This window comes from Colias philodice, chromosome 29, assembly GCF_061535455.1.
Source record: "Colias philodice isolate Cphi_HAF_F1 chromosome 29, ilColPhil1 Martin Lab GWU primary, whole genome shotgun sequence".
NCBI lineage: Eukaryota > Metazoa > Arthropoda > Insecta > Lepidoptera > Pieridae > Colias > Colias philodice.
This window is the reverse complement of record NC_143114.1, coordinates 2,419,806-2,446,365: the sequence shown is the minus strand read 5'-3', so window position 1 is coordinate 2,446,365 and position 26,560 is coordinate 2,419,806. Positions and strand designations below refer to the sequence as shown.

At 36.2% G+C, this 26,560-nt stretch overlaps 1 protein-coding gene across 5 annotated transcripts in view; it reads left to right on the top strand.

Annotated features, from left to right (window-relative positions):
- LOC149475790 (uncharacterized) overlaps positions 1 to 26,560 on the top strand; it is a 64,381-nt gene that overhangs the window by 12,438 nt on the left and 25,383 nt on the right. For all 5 annotated transcript variants that reach the window (XM_089712820.1, XM_089712822.1, XM_089712821.1 and 2 more), the window contains exon 2: positions 25,307 to 25,428. In XM_089712820.1, the coding sequence (XP_089568946.1) occupies positions 25,307 to 25,428 (122 nt within the window). The remainder of the gene's footprint in view (positions 1 to 25,306; positions 25,429 to 26,560) is intronic.

The following is a 26,560-nucleotide window of genomic DNA, read 5'->3' as shown; positions in this document are numbered from 1 at the left end:
ACTTGCAGGTTTTATAAAACGGCTGTTATTTGGAAAATGTAATCACTCTTAAGTGATAAGGCCGCCTTCTGTGCCGGACTATTTATAAGTTTTAATTTTAAGGATTTATTTGTATGCCAGCACAATAAAGTGTAAATAAATAAATAAAATAAATGTAACAAGGGGTCTTTCCCTTTACTACTGGATTTAACAAGGTGTTATTCTCGTTAAAATGTTTTGTTGTTTACGCTGATAAATGTAAAGTGGTGGCCGTGAAAATGAGAAAAAAGGTTCATTTAGGAAGTAAAAAATTACCGCTTAAAAGTTACGCCTACGTTGATGGTTCGTAATTAATTTTGAGAATACAGTTTACTCTCAAGTACAGTGGTTTGTGTTACTGGTAAACAATTGTTTTAATTATTATCGTTTCATTTGTCCTTACGCTTTATTTTGGAAATTAAAAGCAATGAGATGAAAATACATTACAATTAACTTGGTTACCATGATGTCTTATAGCAGTATTTCCTTGTTCCACACTGGAAATACTGCCAAGAAGACATCACGGTATAGGGATTGATAACAGATTTAGGCATAGTGCTATGATCCTATCTTATAATCTCAAATATATAGCTGACGTCACTTAACCCAAGTCTTAACCGAATCAGAAGACATACAGAGGTACATAATTATGTCTCATTGAAGCTTGAAGATTTGTCAATCCCATCCTAATCAAATGTCCCATTTTAAGCTTGCAATATCTACACGTGGTGTGAGATATTATATTCTTTGAAGCTTGTGGTATGTAGTCTATTTTACTTTTCTAAGCGTAGGGATTTTTTTTACATCTTCTTAATATCGAAGAAGTAAGTTTTTGTTCGAGCTCCCTTGGCACACAGCGGGTGAGGCTTTTTCTATACATTTATACTTTTATCATAATGCAGGCATTTCGGCTACGATCGGATATAGACTTTATTCCGTAGATATAAGAGACATTGTTGCGTGTGTGAGTGATCATGGGCTCTGCATGCACGTGATTTTTTTCAGCTTTCGTAGGTATTCCAGTTTTGGGTAGGCTGCGCGGCTGTTTAACTTTGTTCGCGTTGGTCTATTGGTTAGGGGGTTAATGAACAGGGGATATGGGATTCGAATTATGTTAAGTTGTTATAAAATTGAATTGCTGTCAACAGGCATTGTATGAAATTCCTTTAGCTGTTGATAAAACAAAGTTGAGTCTGACTAGGCGGTACCATATTTTTTTTTACTTCGTTCGTATTTTTCATTTTAAATACTTTATTATGCCATACTCATTAATCATAGATATCGTATATCATAGTAGACAGCCTAAACAACGTAATTGACTCTAACAGGCAACTGAGCTTCTTTACCTTTGCCTCTTGGCGAGGAACCGTAAGAGCAAATATGTATACGTATAACTAGGAGTAAAATAAAACCTGTACCTGTAACCCTATCCGGGTTGCATAGTTAGAATAATGCAGAATTTCTTAAAAACGGATTGTAAGATGGTCCTTCCAGTCGGAAATAATACGGCAAAGAGAAATCTCGCCAGGGACGCGTCGCATTGTACTACAACAATGGGAGAATGACGGTGAGATGACGCTGCGAGTGACGCACCATCATACAATTACCATTGTCGCAGATTTCTTGACGGACAGACGGAATGAGATTAGTTTTATTGAAATAACTAGCTTTGGCCCGCGGCTTGCTCGCGTGGTCAAAGGAAACTCAATAAATGAGATGCTTCACCGTACTAAAAAATAGCTTCGAAACTATAGGCTCTCCAGATACAACTGTTATACCATAAGTTCGCTCCGCTTCGACGTGTTAGAAAGACAAACATACAATTTTATATAAGCAATTATTATATTAGTAGGAATTATTCTGGCCATTCAGTATATGCTTGATATTTTTGGAGACAGCAGTACGTATTCATTATGTCAAGTACTATTAAAAGGACATGCGGACTGCCTGCTTATAATTTACCAATAAAAAGAGCTATCGAGCAAACCGATACTCATTGACTATTTATTACTTGGATTGATTTAATAAAGTCTGGGAGCTGTAATATATGCCTGAGTGATATAGGATGCTAGGCAATATTTTCTTTTGTTTTTATCCTGTGTCCACCCCGGTGACAAAACGAAGTGCTATATGGAAATAATTACGCAAAAGCATCCGTTATTCGTTCTTCTCGTTAAAATTCAGATAATGAATTGTATAGGAATTGTTATTTAAAATGTACATTACAAAATGTGGTAAATGATTATTTATCTGTGCGGGCGGTAGTTATGAAATTTAAAAACAAAGGATCAGCAAGGCCTGTATTTGGGAAAGCGGCTGGCGAACAACGGCTTTATTGTAGTGCGAATAGGGTTGTCACAGAGCCGTTTTAATAATTTTGATTTTATTCAGAAATTTATTTAGGTTTGTTACGTTTTGATAGAATTTTAATTAGTTTTATTAAATAACGTTTTATAAAATTTTTATATTCGATACAAAGTAACATTTAGCTATTGTTAAATTCCTCCAGAAATGTAAATACACATCCTGTTCAATTCCCCGTGAAAGGGATCTAGTGTAACAACTAAATTTTACTGGAAGGCAAATTATTTACTAAATAAAATCAATGCAAAAAAATACTTTGACTCACTATTTTACGTTCACTAATTAATTAATTTGACTATATTTATCAGATTTATTCAAATCACCTAAACTGTTTCTAGATGATGTTGACACAGAAGTCTACTTTAACTTTAGTAATTACAAAACATTACAATTAAATGATAGTTGACAGCCCTAATTATGATACACACACAACAATGGGTGGCCTTGTAACACTTGGTAAACTTTTATGGCACTGTTGGTTGATCGTGATGGTGCAGTGGTTGAAGCCCTTGCTAAATATAGGTTCCAGGGTTTGATGCTAGACGTGAGTTTTGTATTAATTAATACCTTATTGAGCGTGTGTTGACTGTTATGTAAAGGTCAATTGCTATATAAATTTATATTCTTACTAGCTTTCCATCCGCAGCTTCGCCCGCGCATTCAAAGTAAAACCCGCATGGTTCCCGTTCCCGTGGGATTTCCGGGATAAAACCTATCCTATTTCCCGGGGTAAAAAGTAGCCTATGTCCTTTCTCGGTTATCAAAATATCTCTATACCAAATTTCATGCAAATTGGTTCAGTAGTTAAGGCGTGATTGAGTAGGTAACAGACAGACAGAGTTACTTTCGCATTTTTAATATTAGTATGGATTAAGCACCTACAATTAACTAACTCACACCTCCAATCTGTATTCTATTAAAAGAAAAGCAATAACAATTTTATCAAAATCGCTTCAGCGGTCTAATAGTGAAAGTGTAACGGTTCGACAAACACTAAATAACGACAGTTTTGTTATTATTTTAAGATGAGAATCTCAAAGAAAATACTAATGTTCATCAATGATGTATTTGAGAAAAATATCAGTTAAGACACAACGTTTGACTTCCTATAAAAATGTAATTAGTCACTTTACAAAGTATTGGAATGTATATTTTTATCGTTTTGTGGTGAGATAATAATCGAAGGTTCATTAACCACATGCTGACGTATTGTGTGACGGCATCAAGGTACAATTAATATTGTTTAAAATAAATATTATTTATTATATGAAAGAGGCTGTTTTACTTGAAGTGTTGCGAAGTTGTGAATGACGTCATCACGCAGGAGGGAAGAGGTCCCACAGCAGCCTCTGTAGGACTATAGATAAAAAAATAAAAAAAATAAAAATCATTTATTGATCAATTTGTGGGTTAGGTACAAACATGTAACATTTGGACCCCAAACTAGGACAGCCTGTATTTTGGGGTCCACCTTCCTTAATGACACAATAATAACAGAACTATAGCATAATATTAACTATAGATTGATTTGAAGATTTGCTTACATTATGTTGTACTTTACGAGATTTTCAAAGGAATTGTCATGGAAAAATCACGTAAAATCTTTTAAAGCTTATAATAAAAAAAATTAAAGGTTTCATTCAGACGGGCGATAAAGTCAGTTGCAGTTATTATAGTGAAGAAATAATAAAAAGTTGCACTCATTAATTCGTTAGAGAATTGAAAAAATAGACTGTCATCATGTCTCTTTATGTCATCATCATTGTCTCCTCACTTATACAGTGTTTAACTAGCCCTAGAGAAACCTGTAGATATTACCACCTATACAAAACGATGCAAATATTGTTAATAAGATTATAGTACAAGAGGTTCAGAAAAACATGACCATCTAAGTATACGAGTCGATCGAATCTGCGTGCTAAGCCCAAGGTAACGCCAACTTCGATTGTGCCAAGAGGAAAATGCATTGCATGTAGGAAGCGATTCCCCTGGTGGGAATTTTCTAGAAGTACGATAATCGCGCGGCGAGGCCGCCGGCACCGGTGAAACCTGGCCTTCACCGTATTCTCGATCCCTTGACCGTCGTATTGCTTCAGCTCGACCCACATTTTGGCGGTAAATTATCGCACTGATGTTTTGTGCCACTTGACGGTTTACGTCACAGATTATGACGGCCTCATTGTAAACCGATGATTTGGCTGTTCGTTTCTTGATGGGGACTGGGAACGTAAGCGTGAGCATAGAACAGAGTTTCGACACAATTCGTGTCCTGACGGAGACTGATAGAAAATATCTCAATCTGGCAGGACACAGAAGATCACCTACTTGTCTGTTAAGAAAATCGAACATAATGCATCTGACCTACACTCCACAGGGGAAGGTAGAAATCCAATTTACGTCACAGTTCTTAACAGTTCCGTTTTTTATATATAAACTAGCGGCCCGCCCCGGCTTCGCCCGTGGTACATATGAAAAATAGATGTTGGCCGATTCTCAGACTACCCGATATGCACAGAAAATTTCATGAGAATCGGTCCACCCGTTTCGGAGGAGTATGCAGACTAACATTGTGACACGAGAATTTTATATAAGATATTGGACGTGGCTGTAGTGGCGTGTGTGATGGTAATCTTTGAAAGTGAAAGCGGAATGATCGTGATAAGCTGACTAAAAACAATATTTTTATAACACAATCGTTCCTTTCCCGCTTAAAGGTTCTAAGTAAAGTAATAGATGTTGTTCTCTACCGGCCGACATGACTAAAAAGTAGGCTTGACAAACACTTCGTTTTAAAAAATTTCTTGTAAATGATAAAGCATTGGTTCAGACTTTAAATGGAAGTTGCATGTAGAAAGATGCGACGACTTTTTACATAATTCAATTTTGGCACAATTTTCAGTAATAACTTAAAAATCCAACCGCCCATCAACGATACGATCGTCTTGTAATATACGAATAAGTAATCGGTATACATTGAGTCATAGCAACTACAAGATACTCATTAGTCTCAACCATTGCAACATTATAAACAATAGATTGATAGATTTAAGTAATAATAGGATATAATTTGCAAAATCGGCGTGGGATCGGTCAAGGGAGACGAGAGATGGTGTGACTGCAATCGTTGTAGCTGCATGATAATTGTTAATTGTTAATTATTATAAACTAGTTAAGTTAATTTAACCCCGTTCTAACGACTCCTCTGTTTTCCACTGCACGTATCAAGATAGTACCTACAATAATTCGACAAGCCTGGATTATACGAAAGCAAAGCCATCGTATCATCACTATTCGTGGAAGAAAGTCTAAAATTGATCTAATGTCCGATGTGTATCATTCGACGTATAAAAATCAGCTAAATTAACCTAATGCCATTGAAACGAAATTCAATCAACTATACTTGAAATTCTTCAATAATAAATCTGTCCATTTGTGTGAAAATCTGTCAATATGGTAGAAGCTTGTAGCTCTAATCAGAGATTAGACAAAGTAACAGTTTCAGAGATACCTCACTTCGAATAAACAATTCCCTTACTAGGATTCAAAAACCTCAAGAACAATATAATAATTTCCTGAATACAACTATAGAGGCACGTATTACAATGTTCTAGGCACATACCTTTATCTTGACTGAGTAGTTGAGCCTACGTGACCTAACTGTCTTACGGTATTGTTAAATATGGTGACTACAGTCTGACTGGTGTTATAAGTCTGTGAGGATGTGTTACTTTGTAAATAAGTATGCATAAAGGAACCTTAGGTCTTCGTATCCTGATGTATAATAATTCGTCAGTACTCGTATGATGGAATAATGTAAAATTAGGGAGTAAATAGCTACTGCTAACAAGTCAATAACTGCGTTAAAAACAACCGACTTCAAACTTGCACTTGCAACATTTACAAATACAGACAAAAATGCTCATAAAATAAAAACTACTGAGCCTATCCGAATAAAATTTTTATGGGACCAATTCGACACCATCCCGCATCGAACAAAAAAAGAATCACGTAAATCGGTTCAGAAACCACGGAGTAATCGGTGTACATACATAAAAAAAAACATACCGGCCGAATTGATAACCTCCTCCTTTTTTTGAAGTCGGTTAAAAAGATCTTTCTTGAAGTAGCTGATTATTATGAGGATAATTTAGAAGTGCTATAAAAAAATTCAACCAATAAGTTACTAAATATGTAATCAAACCGTTAAATTTAAATGTATTATGATTATTTGCTGATATCCCTGTCCCTATTGCCGAAGCTTAATATCCTGGAATTATTATGTCAATAATCATCGTTATCAGTTAGGCGCGGGACATATACAAGCGGCGCGGCGCGCCGCGGGCGCGCTGCCGGCGTGCATCGGGTGCGCTATTGGCATTTTGTATGAAATAATTTTGGAAAGGCGCAACCTTGGCACAACCGTGGCGTGCCGTCTCGACGCCTGTCCAAAATTCTTTCATACAAAATGTATAAGAAGGACGTGGTGCAAAACAGATTCAAGAGGTGCGCTTATGGCACGCCCGCGCCCGCGCCGCTTGTGTTTGACCCGCGCCTTAAACTCTTCAGTCAGTGTCTGGGTGTTTATTATCTATATAAGTATTTATTTCAAACTAGAGGTCCGCCCCGGCTTCGCCCGTGATACATATCACTATCACTTGTGCTATCACTACATAGTATAAAACAAAGTCGCTTTCCCTGTCCCTATGTCCCTTTGTACGCTTAAATCTTTGAAACTACGCAACGGATTTTGATGCGGTTTTTTTTAATAGATAGAGTGATTCAAGAGGAAGGTTTATATGTATAATAACATCCATTAAATAGTGGAGAAGTACTGTTATTTTTGAGGTTTCTAATGTGATGTCGTAAAAAATTACATTTTTTCGGCTTACATTGCAAACGCAGGCTGAGGCCTACGAGTTTTATCAAAATAATGTACTAAATATTATACACATTGAAAAGGTCTAAAGAAAAGTCCGCGATGGTATATGTCTATCTCTTATGGATAACCCACAATAACTTTTTTTTGTCATTTACTTTTTACGACAAATAATGGCAAATTTTCGATGCGATTTTAACCAATACAGCATTAATCCTTAACCAATTAAATACCTTGAATACATTGTTCATTTAATATAGATCTATATGGCCCTTTACACCGTATGATTTAAGTGAATATTTTCGAAGATATTACAGATTTAAAAATTGCGGGACGTAGAGCGTATACGCACTATGCGGGTAGCCGCATTGCGGGTAGCCGTCCGGCTGACCGCAAGCACAATTATGTACGTAATATTAATTTCTATGCGCACTGCGATGCGGCTACCGCAGACCGCACAGTGCGCATAGAAATGAATATTACGTACATAATTGTGCTTGCGGTCAGCCGGACGGCTACCCGCAATGCGGCTACCCGCATAGTGCGTATACGCTCGTAGCCTTTGCGGCGGTACCGGCCGGCCGCCCGGCTATCTATTTTATACCCGTGCGAAGCCGGAGCGGGCCGTAATGTTTTTATATACAACGTTCACATTTTTCTGTAGTGTATTTAGTATCAGCATTGCACCCGTGCGAAGCCGGGGCGGGTCGCTAGTTTCGCAATAAAAGGTAGCCTATGTCCTTTCTCGGGTATCAAAATATCTCCATACCAAATTTCATGCAAATTGGTTCAGTAGTTTAGGCGTGATTGAGTAACAGACAGACAGACAGAGTTACTTTCGCATTTATAATATTAGTATGGATTATATATATGTATGTTTATCAGCCATCTGGTTTGAATAACACAAGCGAAAGCTTAGTATGGGATCAGATCGTGCCGTGAAAATTGTCTTGAAATATTTATTTATTTATTATTTAGTCACCAACGCAACAATATACCTATTACACATAATAATACATATCGATATGTGCACTTACTTATTGTTCTACATGTATGGATAGATTAAAATACCAACAGTAAACGGTTTCAAGGCTTCTACGTTATACATGAAACTTGCTTATGTAACACATAAGAGGTTCTACCGCGCTGACTGCGCCAAACCGCACATTATTTGTCGAGCAATATAGTGCATGTAGTTTTTCATTGCTGGCCAAGTACTGGTGCCTGGTATTTGGGAAACGTATACAGTTATACGATGTAGATTAAATTCGTAATGTATTCTTTATGCTCAACGGTGTAGCCAGGTAACCAAGGACCCTATAACAAAATATGGGTCCTCAACTATCTAGTAAAAACGCCATGACTAGCTAGTTCGCAAGTCGCAACCCCGAAAAGCCGAAGGTGGAAGCTATTGATGAGATAAAACAAACAGTTATAATCTGCTTTTTATTCGTGTAAAAACTAAGAAAAACAAGTGATAACTGCGTTAAAAACAACCGACTTCAAACTTGCACTTGCAACATTTACAAATACAGACAAAAATGCTTATAAAATAAAAACTACTGCGCCTATCCGAATAAAATTTTTATGGGACCAATTCGACACCATCCCGCATCGAACAAAAAAAGAATCACGTAAATCGGTTCAGAAACCTCGGAGTAATCGGTGTACATACATAAAAAAAAAAAACATACCGGCCGAATTGATAACCTCCTCCATTTTTTTGAAGTCGGTTAAAAATTAATGAAAGAAAAAACGCACATAGTTAGATATGATTATTGAAAAATCAGCGGTGAGCCGCAGTCGGTGAAATCAAAAGTATGTTTATGATAGAAGAAAGTGAATAACTACTTGTATAGTTATGATATTATAGAGAGAGAGTCTGTTTTTACTTTATGTGCATATGAAATAAGATACTGTATATGAATTAAGATACATGTTCATTTATTTTTATTGAACTACTGTCTTTGATAGATGCAAATTGTATAAATAAAAATAAAATGGTCTTATGCTATATTTAATAGTAGATTTTATCTATACTAATATTATAAAGAGGAAAAGTTTGTAAGTATGTATGTATGTATGTATGTATGTATGTAATATGTATGGTTTTCACGCAAAAACTACTGGACCGATTTCAAAAATTCTTTCACCATTAGAAAGCTGTATCTTTACTGAGCAACATAGGCTATATTGCATTTTCAAAAAAATTAGAGATCCTTACCAAAAATGCAATAATGTAACCCAAGGTGTAAAAAAATCCTCAATAAAAAATCTGTCATCGCGTGCGCTGCGGAATCTATTGAAGATAGAACAAAAAAATGTTCTACGGTATTATAGAATGGATCAATATCTACAAGAAAGTCCGCGATACCATATGTCCATCTTCAGTAGTTATGTTACTACAACAACTTTTTTACGTTTTCAAAGTAAATAGAAGTGCCGACAGTAATCAAACCATGTTATCGATACACATATATTAATCCTTATCCCATTAAATGATGTTTTATTATAGACTGTTTCAATACCAGCAAAATACTTTTTAAATGAAAAGAATTGGATATTCCATTCAAAAGATATAACGAATTTTTAAAAGTGTCAATCTACAGAAAATAGTAGGTATACTGTTCGAGCAAGCCGTAGTGCGGGGGTCATGGAGGAATTCTACCAATATGCGTCTTGACGGAACACAGTGGGGTTTTGGTCGGTAGGAATCCGACATAACCCACGGCTCCTCCCCCGGAGGCCGTGGGTATCTATGAAAGATTTCCCCACTAAAACAAAAAAAAAAGGCCGTAGTGCGGGACGGGCTAAACGTAAAGGTGATTATCATGTGATTAAAAATTTAACCTGCGGATGCAATGCCCTGCGGATGAAACCGCAGGGCATTGCTAGTCCTTTATAAATATAAAATATAAAGATTCTATTCTGTTTGTTTTCCCTACGATTATATCTATAGTAAAATTTAAGAGTAAAATTGTACTTTAATTTGTTGCTTCGTTGCATCGTGAATGGCGGAAACAGATATCATAGATCTCGTTTATTTATAAATATCTATACTTTATTGAATAAAATTATATTTTTCATGATATCTAATAAAAATGTGGTGTTAGGCTAAATCTCCTCTTTAATATAAATTCAGAATTAACTATCGAGATTCATCTCAATTCAGATTCATCTCAAGCATACATTCGAAAAATCCGCATTTTAATTCGAAATCAACGATATGTAGTATCAATTGCGATACGTAAAGAGAACACATAAAACATACCTACAGAAAGACTGCAGTTTCATATAAATATGGGCTTACGTTCTCACAGCCCCGTCGTTATAATAATTGGCCAAATTTTACCACGACTTGCAGGCATTACAATGTATACCCTCAATACTCGTATAAAGCCTACTTGCTTTCCGCCCGCAGCTTCGCCCGCGTAGTCAAAGAAAGCTCCCATGGGAATGAGATGTTTCAAGGTAAAAAGTATTCTATGTCTCTCTAGGGTCTAACTCCAGACACAAAAATCTATACGAATATTATAAAGATGAAGAGTTTGTTTGCTTGCTTGAATGCGTTAATCTCAGGAACCACGGGCCTGATATAAAAAAAATATTTCACTGTTACATAGTCCATTTATCAAGGAAGGCTATGGGTTATATTTTATCTCGCTAAGACTAAAATGAGCGGAGCAATGCGAGTAAAACCCCAGAGCACAGCTAGTCATATCATAAAATCGCTCCGGTGCTACGTGAAAGAAGGACAAACAAACACGCTTTCGCATTTCGTTATTCGAGAAAGTATAGACTACAGTTATTCCAGGATCCGCGTGACACGCGAAACGAGTGGGGCTGCAATAAATGAGGGCCCGAAACGGGTACCTCGTGTTTGGGATCACGTTGGCACGTTGGGAGTTGGACGGTTGTGACAGAGGTTAGGCTGGTTACACGCGAAGCTGGTGGTAGTTTGTGATTTTCGTCGGATATGTTGGTTAGGTTGTGTGATATTAATTTATATGAATTTTGTTGTTGTTAAGGCTGTAAAGTTAAAGGGGAATAGGGTATTTGTGATTAGGAGCGTTTTTGAATTTCAAACAGCTCGAAATAATTGCTCTGTGGCATATCTCTTCTTTGTATTAGTACTACCTGTACTTCTCTGTTTCACATGTCAATTTTTTCGAGGTACCTACATAATATCTGAACCTGGTTTTTCAACTATTTTCGATGCAAGTTCGATGATTGTCCATAAAATCGCACTGATTTCGATTTGTTGATTAGCGTAATAAATAGGCAAACACTCTTTCGCATTTATAATAATACTATCTTACCTCCCGCGGCTTCGCCCGCTTTATCTAGAACCTAATAAATTATATACTAAAACCTTCCTCTTGAATCACTCTATCTATTACAAAAAACCGCATCCGCAATCCGTTGCGTAGTTTTAAAGATTAAAGCGCGTCACACACGGTGAAGATACTATAATATTTTTATCTTAAGATACTGTAATAAAAAATATTAATAATTAATATTAATAATTAAAATATTAATATAAAATATTACAGTATCTTAAGATAAAATATTATAGTATCTTCACCGTGTGTGACGCGCTTTAAGCATATGTACATAGGGACATAGGGACAGATAAAGCGACTTTGTTTTATAAAATAAAACGATCTTGATAGTGTCACAAGAGCAGGTCCACGACACCACAGAAAAGACTCAAATTCTGATTCCAATTACCCAGCTCAACCTCGACCACTTATAATCCGCTTCACTCGCAAAATTGTTCGCGATTTGTTCCTGAAAGCTGGAAGATCTCGTAGAACATTGCATAGTAAGGACATTGTTGGACATGGGCCGGAGCGAAAGGTCTACGTAAACGAACGTCTAACACGCGAAAAAAGGCAGTTATTTCGAGACACTAGAAGAGCAGCCTCCGATGCTAACTTTAAATACTGCTGGATTAAAAATGGCTCCATCTATATTCGTAAACGCACTGGGAGTCCAGCAATTAAAATCCAATCGAGCGACGATTTGCTTCGTATGCCTTTTCATTCTGCTAACTAATACTGCTCTATTCAACCACCAGAAAGCTATTTTTTGTATAAATTTGCGCACTTTATTACTTATCTATTTTATGGCCTTTTGTTTGTCTAATATTATTATATATCCTAATATTATTGTATATTCTATTAATATTAAATCGCTCATTACAATTGATAATTCATTTGCTTGTTATTATGAACAAATTGTATTGTTGCTTAAATTAGTTACAATTGCACTGCTTTGCAAGGACTGCTTTTATGCCACACCAGTTTTTAGCTTTTTCAGATACTGCTCCAGTCTTAACACCATCCTATGGCTCTTTTAGATATAATTGGTGAAATAGACAACTCTAATAGCATAGTTTGTCATAATATAACTTCTCCCGAACACTCTTCTCAAATTCTTAGCAAGTACAATATACGAATTTTGTGTAGTAACATTAGAAGCTTAAATAAAAATTTCCTCCCTTTCCAAGTTAGCTTAAAGAGATTCTCTCTTAGTTTTGATGTAATTGTTTTCACTGAATGTTGGCTTCCACTTGCGACTGTAATCCCCCAAATGGATGGCTACACCTCGTACTGCACAACAAAGCATAAAACTAAGGCTGGCGGTGTTGTGGTCTATATTAGAGATACTTGGATGGCAACAGTAGCTGAACTATCTATCGAGGAATCTGAATGTTTATCTGTAGTAATACCAGACTGGAATACTCATCTAATCGCTATATATCGTTCTCCCTCTCTCAACACTAAAACTTTTCTCGAATCTATCTCTGGTGTTTTAAAAGACATAAAGGGTTTTACGTGTAAAATCATAACGGGGGACATAAATATTGATATATTAGATTCCTCCAGAACCTACGATTTGTCATCTGAGTATCTCTCTCGTATGGCTGAACTTGGTTACCACAGTGCAATCAATATGCCTACCCATAACAAAACTTGTTTGGATCATTTCTTTGTACAAACGGAGTATACAGGCGAGTCGATTGTCTGTACTTCTGACGTGACTGATCATGACCTAATCATTCTAGGGATTTTATCTTCCCACAAGAATGCTGCTAAACGCAAAAGACTCAGGCAAAAGGTGGACATCGATGGAATCATCAACGATCTTAAGGAATCTAACTGGTGTGAAATCTTAAAATCTGACTGTGTCACAGAAGCTACCAATATTTTTATGACTACTATTACAAACTCTGTTAAAAGTCACATACAAACTACTCACATCAGCAGACGCAAAAATAATCTTCAGAATTGGATGACACCTGGACTTATACGATGCAGTCAGACTAAGGATAGGCTCCATTTGCTTTCAAGATTAGACCCCAATAACCAACAGAAAAGATTAGTCTTCACGCGTTATAGAAACTTTTATATTACCTTGTTACGTAAGCTGAAGGATGCTTATGACTCGAAGATACTTCTTGAAGCTGAAAACAAACCTCGAACATTCTGGAAACAAATCAAAAGCGTTACTGGCACCGTTAAGAATAGAAAGGACCCTGTGGGATTGCTAAATCTGGAACGCACTCCATTACAATCGCTTAACACCTGTAACAGATACTTCTCCACTATAGGTCAAAGCCTGGCTAGTGCTACATTGAACAAAACCAATGAAACTGAGATATCTCTAGCTTCAAAAGTTACCTTAAAAAGCTCTCCTGTAAATTCTTTTTTCATTGAACCAACTGATTGCCACGAAATCCGTAGCATCATTCAATCCCTTAGTAATAGTAGCAGTCCAGGTTATGATGGCTTAAATAACAGTCTTATTAAAGCAATTGCACCTTACATCCTCGAGCCTCTTACAGCTATAATTAACTTAAGTATGGCAAAGGGAGTATTCCCAGAACCATGGAAAACCGCTATAATCACACCCATTCATAAAGAAGGTAGTCGTAGTGACCCATGTAATTATAGACCTATATCTCTGCTCTCAACCTTCTCTAAAATACTGGAACGTTGTGTAAGTAAAAGGCTGATCAAATACTTAGAGTCTAACAAGCTCTTGGCTGACACCCAGTTCGGCTTCCGTAAAGCTAAGTCAACGGAAGATGCCGTTAGCCACTTAACAAACTTAGTTTCTTCTCACCTAGATAAAGGAAAGGCTTGCATAGGGGTTTTCCTTGATCTTAAAAAGGCTTTCGATACTGTATCCACACCAATTTTGCTACGTAAGCTCGAATGTATGGGAATTAGAGGCTGTGCATTAGATTGGTTCCAAAGTTACCTAACAAACAGGACCCAACAACTTAAAATAGATTCCTTTCTGAGTAGGTCTGAACACGTGTCTTTCGGGGTCCCGCAAGGTAGTATCCTGGGTCCTACTCTTTTTCTCGCATACATCAATGACTTGCTTTCATTATCCATTGATCAGGGTGATATGATATGTTACGCAGACGACACAGCCTTGGTTTTCCATGGTTCCACGTGGAAGAATTGTATAACGGCCGCTGAGCGTGGCCTGGCAAAAGTAGCAATGTGGCTAAATAATAACCTCCTCACCTTAAATACACAGAAAACTAAATTTTTGAGATTTCATAAAACTGTTAGGTCAGCGCCTAAAGACAACACTCCTCTCTTCATACACACTTGTGCAATTAGTAGCTCTGCTGATGTCACGGGATGTTGTAGTTGTGTCTCTATCGAAGTATCTCATGAAACTAAATACCTGGGTGTCATCATTGATGAACGATTCTCCTTTCGACCTCACATCAACGCAACTGCTAAACGTTCTAGGAAATTAATATATATAATGAAGAACCTGCGAAATAAAGTAAGTCTTAATATTCTTATGAGGATTTATAAAGTATTATGTCAACCTATTATTACTTACTGCATATCGATCTGGGGTTCTGCTCCATCCTCTGCTCTTATAACACTCGAAAGAGCTCAGAGATCTGTTCTTAAAGTCATGTTAAAGAGACCATTTATTTACCCGACGTCGACCCTCTATTCTGAATGTAAAGTTCTTAGTGTTAGACGCCTTTTCATTTTAAATTCAGTCCTCAGGATTAATAAAGCAACTGCATCTACACAAGACTCCCATAGCAGACGAAATTACTTACCACTTCCCAAATTAAAAACCTCTTTTGCAAAACGTGCACCTAATTATATGTGGCCACTCTTACATAATAAAATATTCAGACACTTGAACCTTTCTAAAAATACTTGCATAACTAAAGACATGCTAACAAAATTGCTTCTTTCCTGGGACTATGCTAAGACTGAGCAATTTGTTCGTCTTCAACTTTTTTGAATATTTCTTGTGGCATTTGTTTAAGCCAGTGTGATTGTAATCGGTATGAAACAGGCCTAATTATTGACTATTACTATGAAATCATATCAATTTTTTTTTTTATATTATGACCTTCCTTTTATTCTTAATATTATTTTTACTTTTATTTAATTATTGTTTGTATGAATTTTTAATCTAATTTAATTTTTAATCTGTATTATGTTTATGTATTAAATTTAAATCTGAATTTTAAATATTTATCCTAACATAATCGCCGCTCTGTTTATGAAATTCTAATGTTAAACATTTCACGGTCCCGCAGGACAGGCATTGCCTAGTGCGGGAACCAATGATTTTATTTCCTGTATTTTAACGTTTTTCTTTAAGAAACTGTATTAAGCACTATGTAATAATGTATGTATTAAGCACTATGTAATAATGTATGTATTATGACTGATGTACGTGTCTTAAAGAATAAATAATTTTTTACTTTTACTTTTTACTTTACTATAGTGGTAAAGTGGTTAAGCAACTCTTGCCACGGTCAGTATGTAGATGGGTGGCCGATTAGTGATATTCCAAATTAGTGAAGTATGCTAAACATGTAATGTTTCATAGTCGTTAAGATATATGTCAAAGGTTTAACATGATTGCACTTTGACCGCTCGATAGCAGCTAAATTACAAAGACTGTTACTCATCTAGGCTATAACCTTAGTTCAGAAAGATCTCCATGTTTCATTTTAGATTATGGTCTATCTCTAAGATGAATTTGATTCGAGCCATCCCGTTACTGTGTGATAGAGTAACAAACAAACATACTAACATTAATAGATTCTGGCAGACTTGTAAAAACTCTAGCTTTTTATTATTTTCCTAGCATTGTCTTGATTTTGATAAGAATAAATGGCTATCTCGCCATCTCTAAAACAATTATTAAATGACTAACTATACGCGAGCAGAATCTGTATATGTGTGCGTTGTTCTACACGTATATGTAGTAATGTACTGCGCGTGTGTGCGTTAAGGTTATCAACAACTTCCTTGTGTTTTGATAGTGCTGGGAAGGTTTATTGACTCGACGAGTTGGTAACGTGTTGAAATATAGCGAGGCTTTATGGTGGCAGAAGGTAATTTATGTACAGAGCGATAACCGGGTGTCCTTTAGTGTGAACTTGGTGTTTTTGCGTGCAATTACATACTTATTATTTAAGTCTAGAATGTTCGAGGTAAAGTTGTTATTAAGGTACTCATTACTTTAGGCACTTAGTCTAAAAAATAATTGTAAGACAGCATCATTTGCAAGGCAAAATGGAACTGGCTACTGCTCTAATTCTAATACAATAAGAGGTAGAGTATCGTGAATAATATAAAACGCGATTGTCTTACATAATTATAATAAAATCTCCATTATTTTATTATTTGAAATCCTACGCATTTTAATAACAGCTTCAACCTGCGACCTCGCGCTTGTTTTACGGAAACGAATATAAATGCTATTCTGTAGAATATATTTTAATCTAACCACACGTCAAAATTTAACCAAATCGATCGAGTACTTTGAACGTACTTGGAAAATAACACATGGATATGAACTTGGTCGATACTAGTCGATAGTTACGAACGTTCACATATATTTGTAACTAGCTGGGCCCCGCGGGTTCACCCACGTCGTAAATTAGGTTATAGCCTTCCTCAATAAATGGATTATTCAATAAAAATCGATCGATTTGAACCAAGAGTTCCTGAGATAAGCGCGTTCAAATAAACAAAACTTTATATTATGAGCGCATATTGAATATTTATAGTAGAAATATAGTATGTATAGTATTATGCACAGGTATCTCTTTGGCACCTATTGTAAAACTGTCAACTGCTTAATGGATTTTAGCTACAAAGGTGCTATTAGAGTCATCTTTTACATGAGCTGTGAGATGGTAATGGGACATCAACAATAGAAGAAAGGTGAATTTTTGACCATAGACATGTTATTTGATATTAGTGGGATGCATCTTTATACGGATACTTTTTTAGGATATTTGGATTGGAGGGGAAAGTCTTTTATGTGAAAAGTGCGACATATATTCAGTACCTATATCTATAGGCAAAGAATTGGTATAGTAACCAAGGAAATAGAATATGAAGCATTCGAGGGCATGTTCCCTCAATTTCCTCTCCCTTCGAACTGTGCCTAAATTATATATGTATTTATGTATTTGCCACGAAGCCCAACTTCAGGAAGGGTATGGGAATTATAATTTTATCCCATATTCACCCTAGCAAACGTATAAAATATAAATTTCTGGGTGATTTTGTTATGAAACACAACCATTTGCCTACATTGTATTAAAACTTCGAGTAACTTGCTTCAAGAAAACTTTGATTATTTTTAGTAATTGCTAAGTTATGGTGTTGATAACTACAAAAAATCGAATTGTAGGTCAAGTCTAGACGCGAATAAACGGGTCAATCGAGCGTAGCATTTAAAATCTAAATCCATGACTTCTAAATTTCAAAGTTACCTTTACCTTATTAAGCGGTCACTCAATTTTGAACCTTGTGAACTCAGCAGCTGAGCTAGCATTCGCATGAGCTATTTTAATGTGAGTGTTATTAAAAAATGCTGCAAGGGAAAATGAGTCGAAAGTGGTCATAATAGAGTTTTTATTCGTTGAATTGCGTGACGGGGTAGGGCCGGGTCATCAAACTATCTCGGATTTTTTGCTAGGGGTTGTGTGAAGGACTCGGAACATGCCAAGAGTGATTCGGTGTTGGAATTTCATTTCGTATAGTGGGAGATGTGATACATCCGTCATTATTTTCAATATTGTTGGCAACACATATTTTAAGATCAAACTCAATCATTTATTTATTCAATTAGACTTCTTCTAGAAACACTTTTGAATCGTCATAACAGTTACAATTTACCACCGATTCGGATAGAAGTTTCTATGGATAAGACCCGGCGAGATCTCATCTCTATAGATGCCTGCCTGATTTCTATTGATTTTTGCAATTTAATAATGCAGTTTGTAACGTTGGAAGATTACATTCAGTATAGGATTTAATATAACATTTACTTTTTATTTATCTTTGACTTCCTGTTCCTATATATATTTAGTTCGACTTTCATTTATTACTGTTTAAGTTGAGATGCTAAAATTGTCCTTATGAGCTGTGAGTAATTTCATACCCCTAATCTTAGAGCTTCATGTCGCTATTTAATTTTGTAACGAAATAAATCATTCGTTTTGTTAGAACATTAAATAGGCAGTTTGAATAAACTCCTTTAGGATTAATTGACCTTTTTCATTCAGCTACGGCCAAAAGTTCATTGCCACAATCGACATTGACGAATATTTCTATTTTAGTATGAAATAGGTACATTTTTTATTCGTCATACGATAAGATGTATCGAGTCCCCTACAGTCGCGATAGAATCGTCGTGTACTAAACTTTGGGAAGGCTTTACTTTTTGAGATAAATACAAAGGGGAGTTGTTTTTTATCCAAGATCCGAAGGTTTTGTTCCTGTTCCCTTTGTGGGTACTTGGCAATGCTCTGAAGGAATATGGAAACAAATCCCGCTTGGTTATGACTGTCTAGGGTCCCGTTGAGGACTACGGTACATATTATGTCCACTAGGAAGCTGTACGGATGAGCTTTCTTCAAGGCTATAAAATTTAATGTCTTCTATATATAGGCCTTTTGGCAGTGTATTCGGAACAACGAAGCTTCGTAAATTTAGGTTAGTGTTCTAGGGACTCCATTAGATTTAGATTATGTGACGTCACATTCATGATGGCGTCACCATCTATGACGCATAAATACATTAGTACTTAGTACCTGGAATATCTATAGGTCATGAGTGACGAAGTAAACTTTAGTAATCTGCAAGTCGAGGGTATTTGCTAGTGGTTAATTTAATAAATCTATAATACGCGATATTATTTTCCTATCTCAGATTCTAGAAAACACAATCTGCGTCAAAACCTTCAAGGAAATATTTGCACGGCCAATGATCTGTCTACGTACAGTTTATAAACGAGTATTTAAAATAATAAGATAAATAAAATTCGCTTTACGTAGAATATTATTGTGTACTTAGTACCTAGTACCTACATTAAAAGGTGCATAGACCGTGTCAACGTAATTGCGACCTTCGCCCGGCGGCACAAGGTCGATAATCGAACACAAGGTCGCGTTGCGTGTGCCCCTTCCGTTCGCGATATTAAAAAGTAGGTATTCGTTATGTGTATAGCCTTCGTATGTTTTCTTTTTACACGCTTTATATTAGCTTCACCTGTATGTTTGTATGTTTGTAACCGACTTCTTTGGGCGCGATTTTGACCCACTTTAAACGGCCAGATTTCGTTCAAACTTTGTAGATTTATTGAGGACCGATGACAATACACTAATTTGATAAAATAAATAATAGTTAAAAAAAAACACGCGTTTTATACAAAACCGAACTAAAAGCGTGTTTTTTAGTTTTTTTAAACTATTATTATTTTTTCGGAATACGACTCGTTTCCCGCGACTTTGAACGGATTGTCCGTGTAATTTTCCGCGCGTTATTTCCTTTTACGTTTTTGTTAATATATCCTTGACTAGCTGCTGCTTTGAGTTTTCGTAGTTTTTTTGTAAAGAGAGCTATATTTTCTCAGTTTGTTAGGTAATACTTAACCTAAATAAGTAATTAATTAATAATATTATTTACCTGCGTTTGATCTAACGTGACGATTGCGCTTTTGGTTTCCTGATGCTCCCATTTACACTTATTATTAGCGAGGTCAGTCTTTTACATGGAACCAAACAAAGAGAAAGAGAAGAACTGGGTTTGGGTGTTGAATATTTACTAGGTTTTCTCCTAAGGAGGAAAAAGTCAATTTATTAGGCTGCCTAAAATAGCACTGATAGGGGTTTGATAATTAAGGACATCCACTGACCAATAAAGCAGAGATTATACATACCCCAGTGGATAATCAAAGAATATTATTTGATATTCAGTATAATTCGAGATGGTAACGCGATACGACGATCCCGCAGGGATGTCGTTGCATACAGTTACTTAATTAAGCTCGCTCGACCTCGTGACCTCGTAGCGTTTGGCTCTAGTGAAAGCGGTTGCGCTTTGGGCTGGATAAGCGGCTATTTTGGACTAGATTTTTGGGTACATCCTACTAATACTGTAACTGCGAAAGTGTTTGTTTGTTACTGCTTCACGCAAAAACTGCTGAATGGCTTCGAATTAGATCACAGATTAGTTTTGATTTTACTAAATAGTTAGTTTCTACGTAATGCAAAGGATTGAGATTGGTTGGTAAGAAGTAAGTTTTTAAAGTTTTACAAGTTTTTATCGACTTCCGCAGATTTGCGGAATGTCTTGAAAGTTGAAACCAAACGAAAAGGGTTTTTTAAATAATGATTCTTGTAAATAATATCACTATTAAATTTTGTCGCATAGGTTATACATATGAAGTACCTACGTGGAGACGTTTTTAATAACTTGTCAGTTGCCATATGAATATCAATTTTCATAGGACTTCGCAATTTGAGGGCGTTTAACCGAAGTCACTGTGACCTATACGGGCCAATGTTGAAATTGTCAAGAGTGAAAGTTATTTTTATTTAAGTTTATATGGTCCAGAGTGTACGTAATCGTTTCATTTATTTAGTATCCAACTAGTAGTGTCCCGGTTTCGACCGTTAAAAAAATATTGATCGGTGATGTAGGTTCTGCCTAAATCGTTAGATAAGAGTTTGACTAAGGATTTAATGAAGGTTTCAACAAGAGTAACTTTTAAGAGGCCTGTGTGAATTCGTTTCTGGGAATTATCACGTTTGTCTTACTAGAATCTAGTAACTAGATGAAACATAGTAACACAAAATAATTTTCATTTCCATAATCTATAGCAGGCTATTTCATATTTTGTAAGCAGAATCTAGGTAAATAATAAATTAGACACGGTGAGGTTCGCTATCGAACATGTTACTTTATTTATATACAGATATACTTCAAGCGAAAGCTGAAAAAAGACATTGTGTCATAGTAATTGCTCAACTGTATTACACACACAATTGGTACGTATACTGAAAGTAAATGAAAATGAATAATGAACAGCAATTTGTTACGAATTAAAAGTATCTTACAATGTACTGTACGTAACTTAAAGAACGTAATCAAAACGTAAATACAAGAAAAGGAAACACAATCAAGTTGCCATGTTGCTATACGACAAAAACTATAAGCAGGTAGTCGAATCGTGAAGGGCGGACGTTTTTGTGCGTGCGCGCCGGTGACGTAAGCGCGTGACGTCACAAGATGGCCGCAGCGCTTTGTTCGCAGCGCCAGCGTGCCGTGACTGGATGACATGGACGAGGGAGACTGTAGATACAATGTGTGATACTAGCTAGTATTAGCGCGACTCTGCTCGCAATGTTGATATGAAAGCGCTCGATGTTGGAAATTTTTTGTAAGGTACGCCGATACGCCGAAGAAGAAACTCTTCTTCGGCGTATCGGCGTAAAATATTGGTAATTGACCCAGGAAATGTAGTCTGCCCTAAAAGTCATATTTTTCACTATTTCGCAAAATTTGTAGTTATAGTACTCTGCATCTAACTATCGGTCGTAGTGTGATGCTATATGCATAGCTTATAGTTTTCCTGTGGCAGTGGACTAGCCAAAAATAATATAGTCATCAGTAGACATCGGATTATATGCACTAACAAAATGCCAAAATATGCATGCAAATATGCACTAAAAAAGGCCGAAATATGCACTAAAAACGACTGATATACCTAAAATATGCACAATACAAAATCAAAAATACCTTTATTATTTTATATATTTAAATCTAAGATGTACAAAAACAGTGAAATTTTCTTGAAATTAAGTATAGTTTTTGTGCCAATATACAATTAAGCATTTTCGAGCCTAATTTTCGAGCGCAAATTTGTGACGTTTGTCACCCGCGAGCCCAGTGTTGCCACCTTAGACCTTTCCGGGCTAAATCTAGCCCTTTTTAGGGTTCCGTAGCCAAAATGGCAAAAACGGAACCCTTATAGTTTCGTCATGTCCGTCTGTCCGTCTGTCCGTCTGTCCGTCTGTCACAGCCGATTTACTCGGAAACTATAAGTACTACAGTGATGAAATTTGATGGGAATATGTGTTGTATGAACCGCTACAAAAATATGACACTAAATAGTAAAAAAAAGAATTGGGGGTGGGGCCCCCCATACATGTAACTGAGGGATGAAATTTTTTTTTTCGATGTACATACCCGTGTGGGGTATCAATGGAAAGGTCTTTTAAAATGATATAAAGTTTTCTAAAAAACATTTTTCTTAAAGTGAACGGTTTTTGAGATATCAGCTCTCAAAGTCGTAAAAAGTATGTCCCCCCCCCTCTATTTTTATAACTACGGGGTATAAAATTCTAAAAAAAATAGAGGTGATGCATGCTAATTAACTCTTTCAACGATTTTTGGTTTGATCAAAGTATCTCTTATAGTTTTTGAGATAGGTTGATTTAACTGTAATTTATTATATTTGCTGCTACGGAACCCTTTGTGCGCGAGCCCGACTCGCACTTGGCCGGTTTGTTTGGAATTCAACCCGTGTTTTAAGTTTTTAGCCCCGAAAGGGTAATTTAGCCCTATTTTGAATGGCTCAAAATTTACTTAAAATGGAGCCCATTTTGTAATTTTTCGGCATTTTACCATGCCAAAATAGGGTTTGTTTACTCGCTGAGCGTTCTGATTGGCTAATAAAGGTTAGTCGACCAATCAAAACTCCCGTTACTTAACGAAATATGCACGATTGGGGAAAAAGGCTAAAATATGCACTAACGCCGTAATTAGAGAGTTTTATGCATTTGCATATGCAAATATGCAAATGCATATAATCCGATGTCTAGTCATCAGTCACAAATGATAACGCTGGTCACAGACTCTGTAATACAAAACGACAAGACGATATATCTTACAGGCATAGGTAACCTAGTAAACCTATAGATTACGTTTACGACACACATGGAATATTACAGATGCACACATGTATGTTGCAACATTAACATATAACATCACAAACTCGCATATATACTTTAGTTACACATGTATACGTATTTATGTGTATGTGTGTGTATTGCTAGTGTACAACTATCAAGATTCAAGGGACTCCAAATTATCATACACTGAATGCTATTTAAAATCTCCAAAATTTTAATAGACAATTCAAGAGATCGATTATTGTCCAATGCTATAAGTAGAGAAGCTATTAAAAATTGAAAAATTTCAATAGATGATGTCTTATTTTTGTACTTGCTGTGCCCCGCGGTTTTACCTGCATTGCTCATCTCCTATTGGTCTTTTTTTGGCGTGTTGATATATTACAGCCTATAGCATTCCTCGATAAATGGGATCTCTAACACTGAAATAATTATTCAAATCGGACCCGTATTTCCTGAGCGCGTTCAACCAACCGAACAATCAAACTCTTCAGCTATATAATATTCGTTCAGAGATCAAACTGATCCATTAAAACTGGATCGACTTTTCTCAAGTGTTTTGTAGCAGTTTGTAACATAGTGCTCATTCCAAGCATCGCTATTATGCGTATTATGTCATTATTTACGTATCACAATGCGGATTTGTCGAGTGTATGTTTGTGTGCAGTGTACCACATATGATCACAGTCATTAGAGTGACACACAATGTATGGGATTGTGGCTGAATTTCAAGTTATATATCTATGTCATCTCTAAGAGTTCTAACAGACGAACGGCAAGTTGTGAACGGCAGAGGCTACTTCAGCCGTCGCCACCTGTCGACGGCAGTCGTCGAAGCGAATTTTATTGTAATTCCCTTTTCTGGTATTTATTTTTTTTTGCGAAAATGATTGTCTAATTTTCTAATGTACTGCGGCATGCACTCTGATTATATGTAGTAGGCTCAGTAAAAATTAAGTTGAAATTCAGAAAACTATTTAATTTTTCAATATGTCTCCTTAATCGTTTTCGACGGTACATAAGCTACTTTAAACCAAAATGCCTAAGTAAAATAGAAACCAGTTACAATTTGACCCCTTTCACATACATTTTCCTATACAACTGAGGGATCCAATTAGAATGGAATTTGTCGTATTACATTTTTGAATAGATATCCAGTTATGTATTGACCCCTATTACATAAACCGTTGTTGTACATCACAGAGATCTTAGTATACTGGTCGCGTCTCTATTTGCCTATCTTCGACCACAGTATCTCTATGGTTTGCCAGAAACGATAAACGGCGTGCCGAGATAAAAATTCGAGGAAATCGTTTGACTAGATAACGGAATAGTAGTATTGATGTAGCGTGAACTAACCATTGCTAGTGGTTTTTTTCGGTGGTTAAATATGTAAATAAAATGTTAGTATAGTAGGATAGATGAAATTGTTCTGAATGTAGAATTACTAAGAAAAATTTAACTTTTTTCTTAACCCTCAATTATTCAAATACTCACACTATAAAATATTATTTTCACTGTCTCAAAATTGTGCAAATTGTGATGTGAAGGAATATCCACTGAACATTTTTAATTGTAACAACCTAATTTTGCTACTTATACAGAAACGTGTTAGAAAATATTATAATAAAACATAATTGGACAGACTTGATATAGTCTATATCAACGACTAAAAAGTGGGATAAAGTGCACATTGATCCAAGTGACGAAAAAGACGCAGAACACACAGCAGAAGTTCTAAATATATTTTCTAATTGTTACAGCGATGGCAGCAGCGCCGGCAGCCCGAAGGAGGCATGCGTCGCGCAGTCGCCACCGCCGGCGCCGGCGAAGCGGCAACAGCACCATCACCACGGCCACCACGACCAGCGGCGGTTGAGCGTCGGTAAGTGTCTGAGGATACGGTTCTCTTTGATGTCATCATCATTATCAGCATATGTTCCCACTGCTGGGCCATCACGGGCCTCCTATGAGGGTACAGGCCATTATCCGCCGCCATTATGAGCTGTCACTCCATTCGCTACAGAGGACCTAGTTGAAGCAATGCATTCAGTACGAAAGGAACCGTTTTGGCACAACTTAGTATTGTCCACGAATAGGTTTTGTTAGGTATTACATCATAGCTTGTTTCTGCAGCGCGTGTTATTTAAAAAAAAGATGCCATGTTGATTTATGAAGAATTACAAATTACACCTGAAATTCAAATCTTCTCCTTTATAATATTATTTTAACAGAGTATAACTGGGAGCGTTAATTAATTCGCTTTTATAAAATTTCGTCGAAAAATCCGAATGAAGACAATGGAAAATGATTTGTCGAGCTAATTTTCACGCTCAAAACTGTCGGCCAGACGAGAAGTGAATTTGAATACTGCATATTAAACAATCGCTTTGTATATGGTGATTTCTCTTTTCTTTCATTCAGATTTTTCGGTTGAAATTTCGGGCGCTGTGTGAAATATGCAGATTTTGTGTTTTTGGACAGTTTTAAGCATGTTAGCTGGGTTTTTTGTGTAACAAGTTAACCCGTTGTTCTGCCAGGATACTAATTATATATAACTGTATGAAGCTCTTGAACGTACTTCAGATGAACCGACAAAACATTAAAATCGCATTTGCCGTTTCGGAGGAGGTTCGTTACTAAAAGGATCGATAGGCACTATTACATAAGGATTATATAACCAATTCAATTTTGGATATACATTTTGGTGCAGTTCCTGCGATATATAATTTCTTTCGCTTTTTTGTAGTATCGATTAGAATTTGATTCAGAAAACCGAGTGTTTTCTGAATCAAGACAACCAGTTAAGTTTGATATCATAAATGTATGACAACACACGCGTTACAGAGATCTAGCTATGTTTGCAAAACTACTAAGGATAGGATCAGTGTAGTAAACCTATTCATTGAGGTTTAGTAAGTAAAACATGAGCGTAGAAAGTCCTGTATTCAAATAACGGTGGTGACTAAAGAAAGAAAAAGAACTCTCGACCTGAGACTGCATTTTGACTATGCACT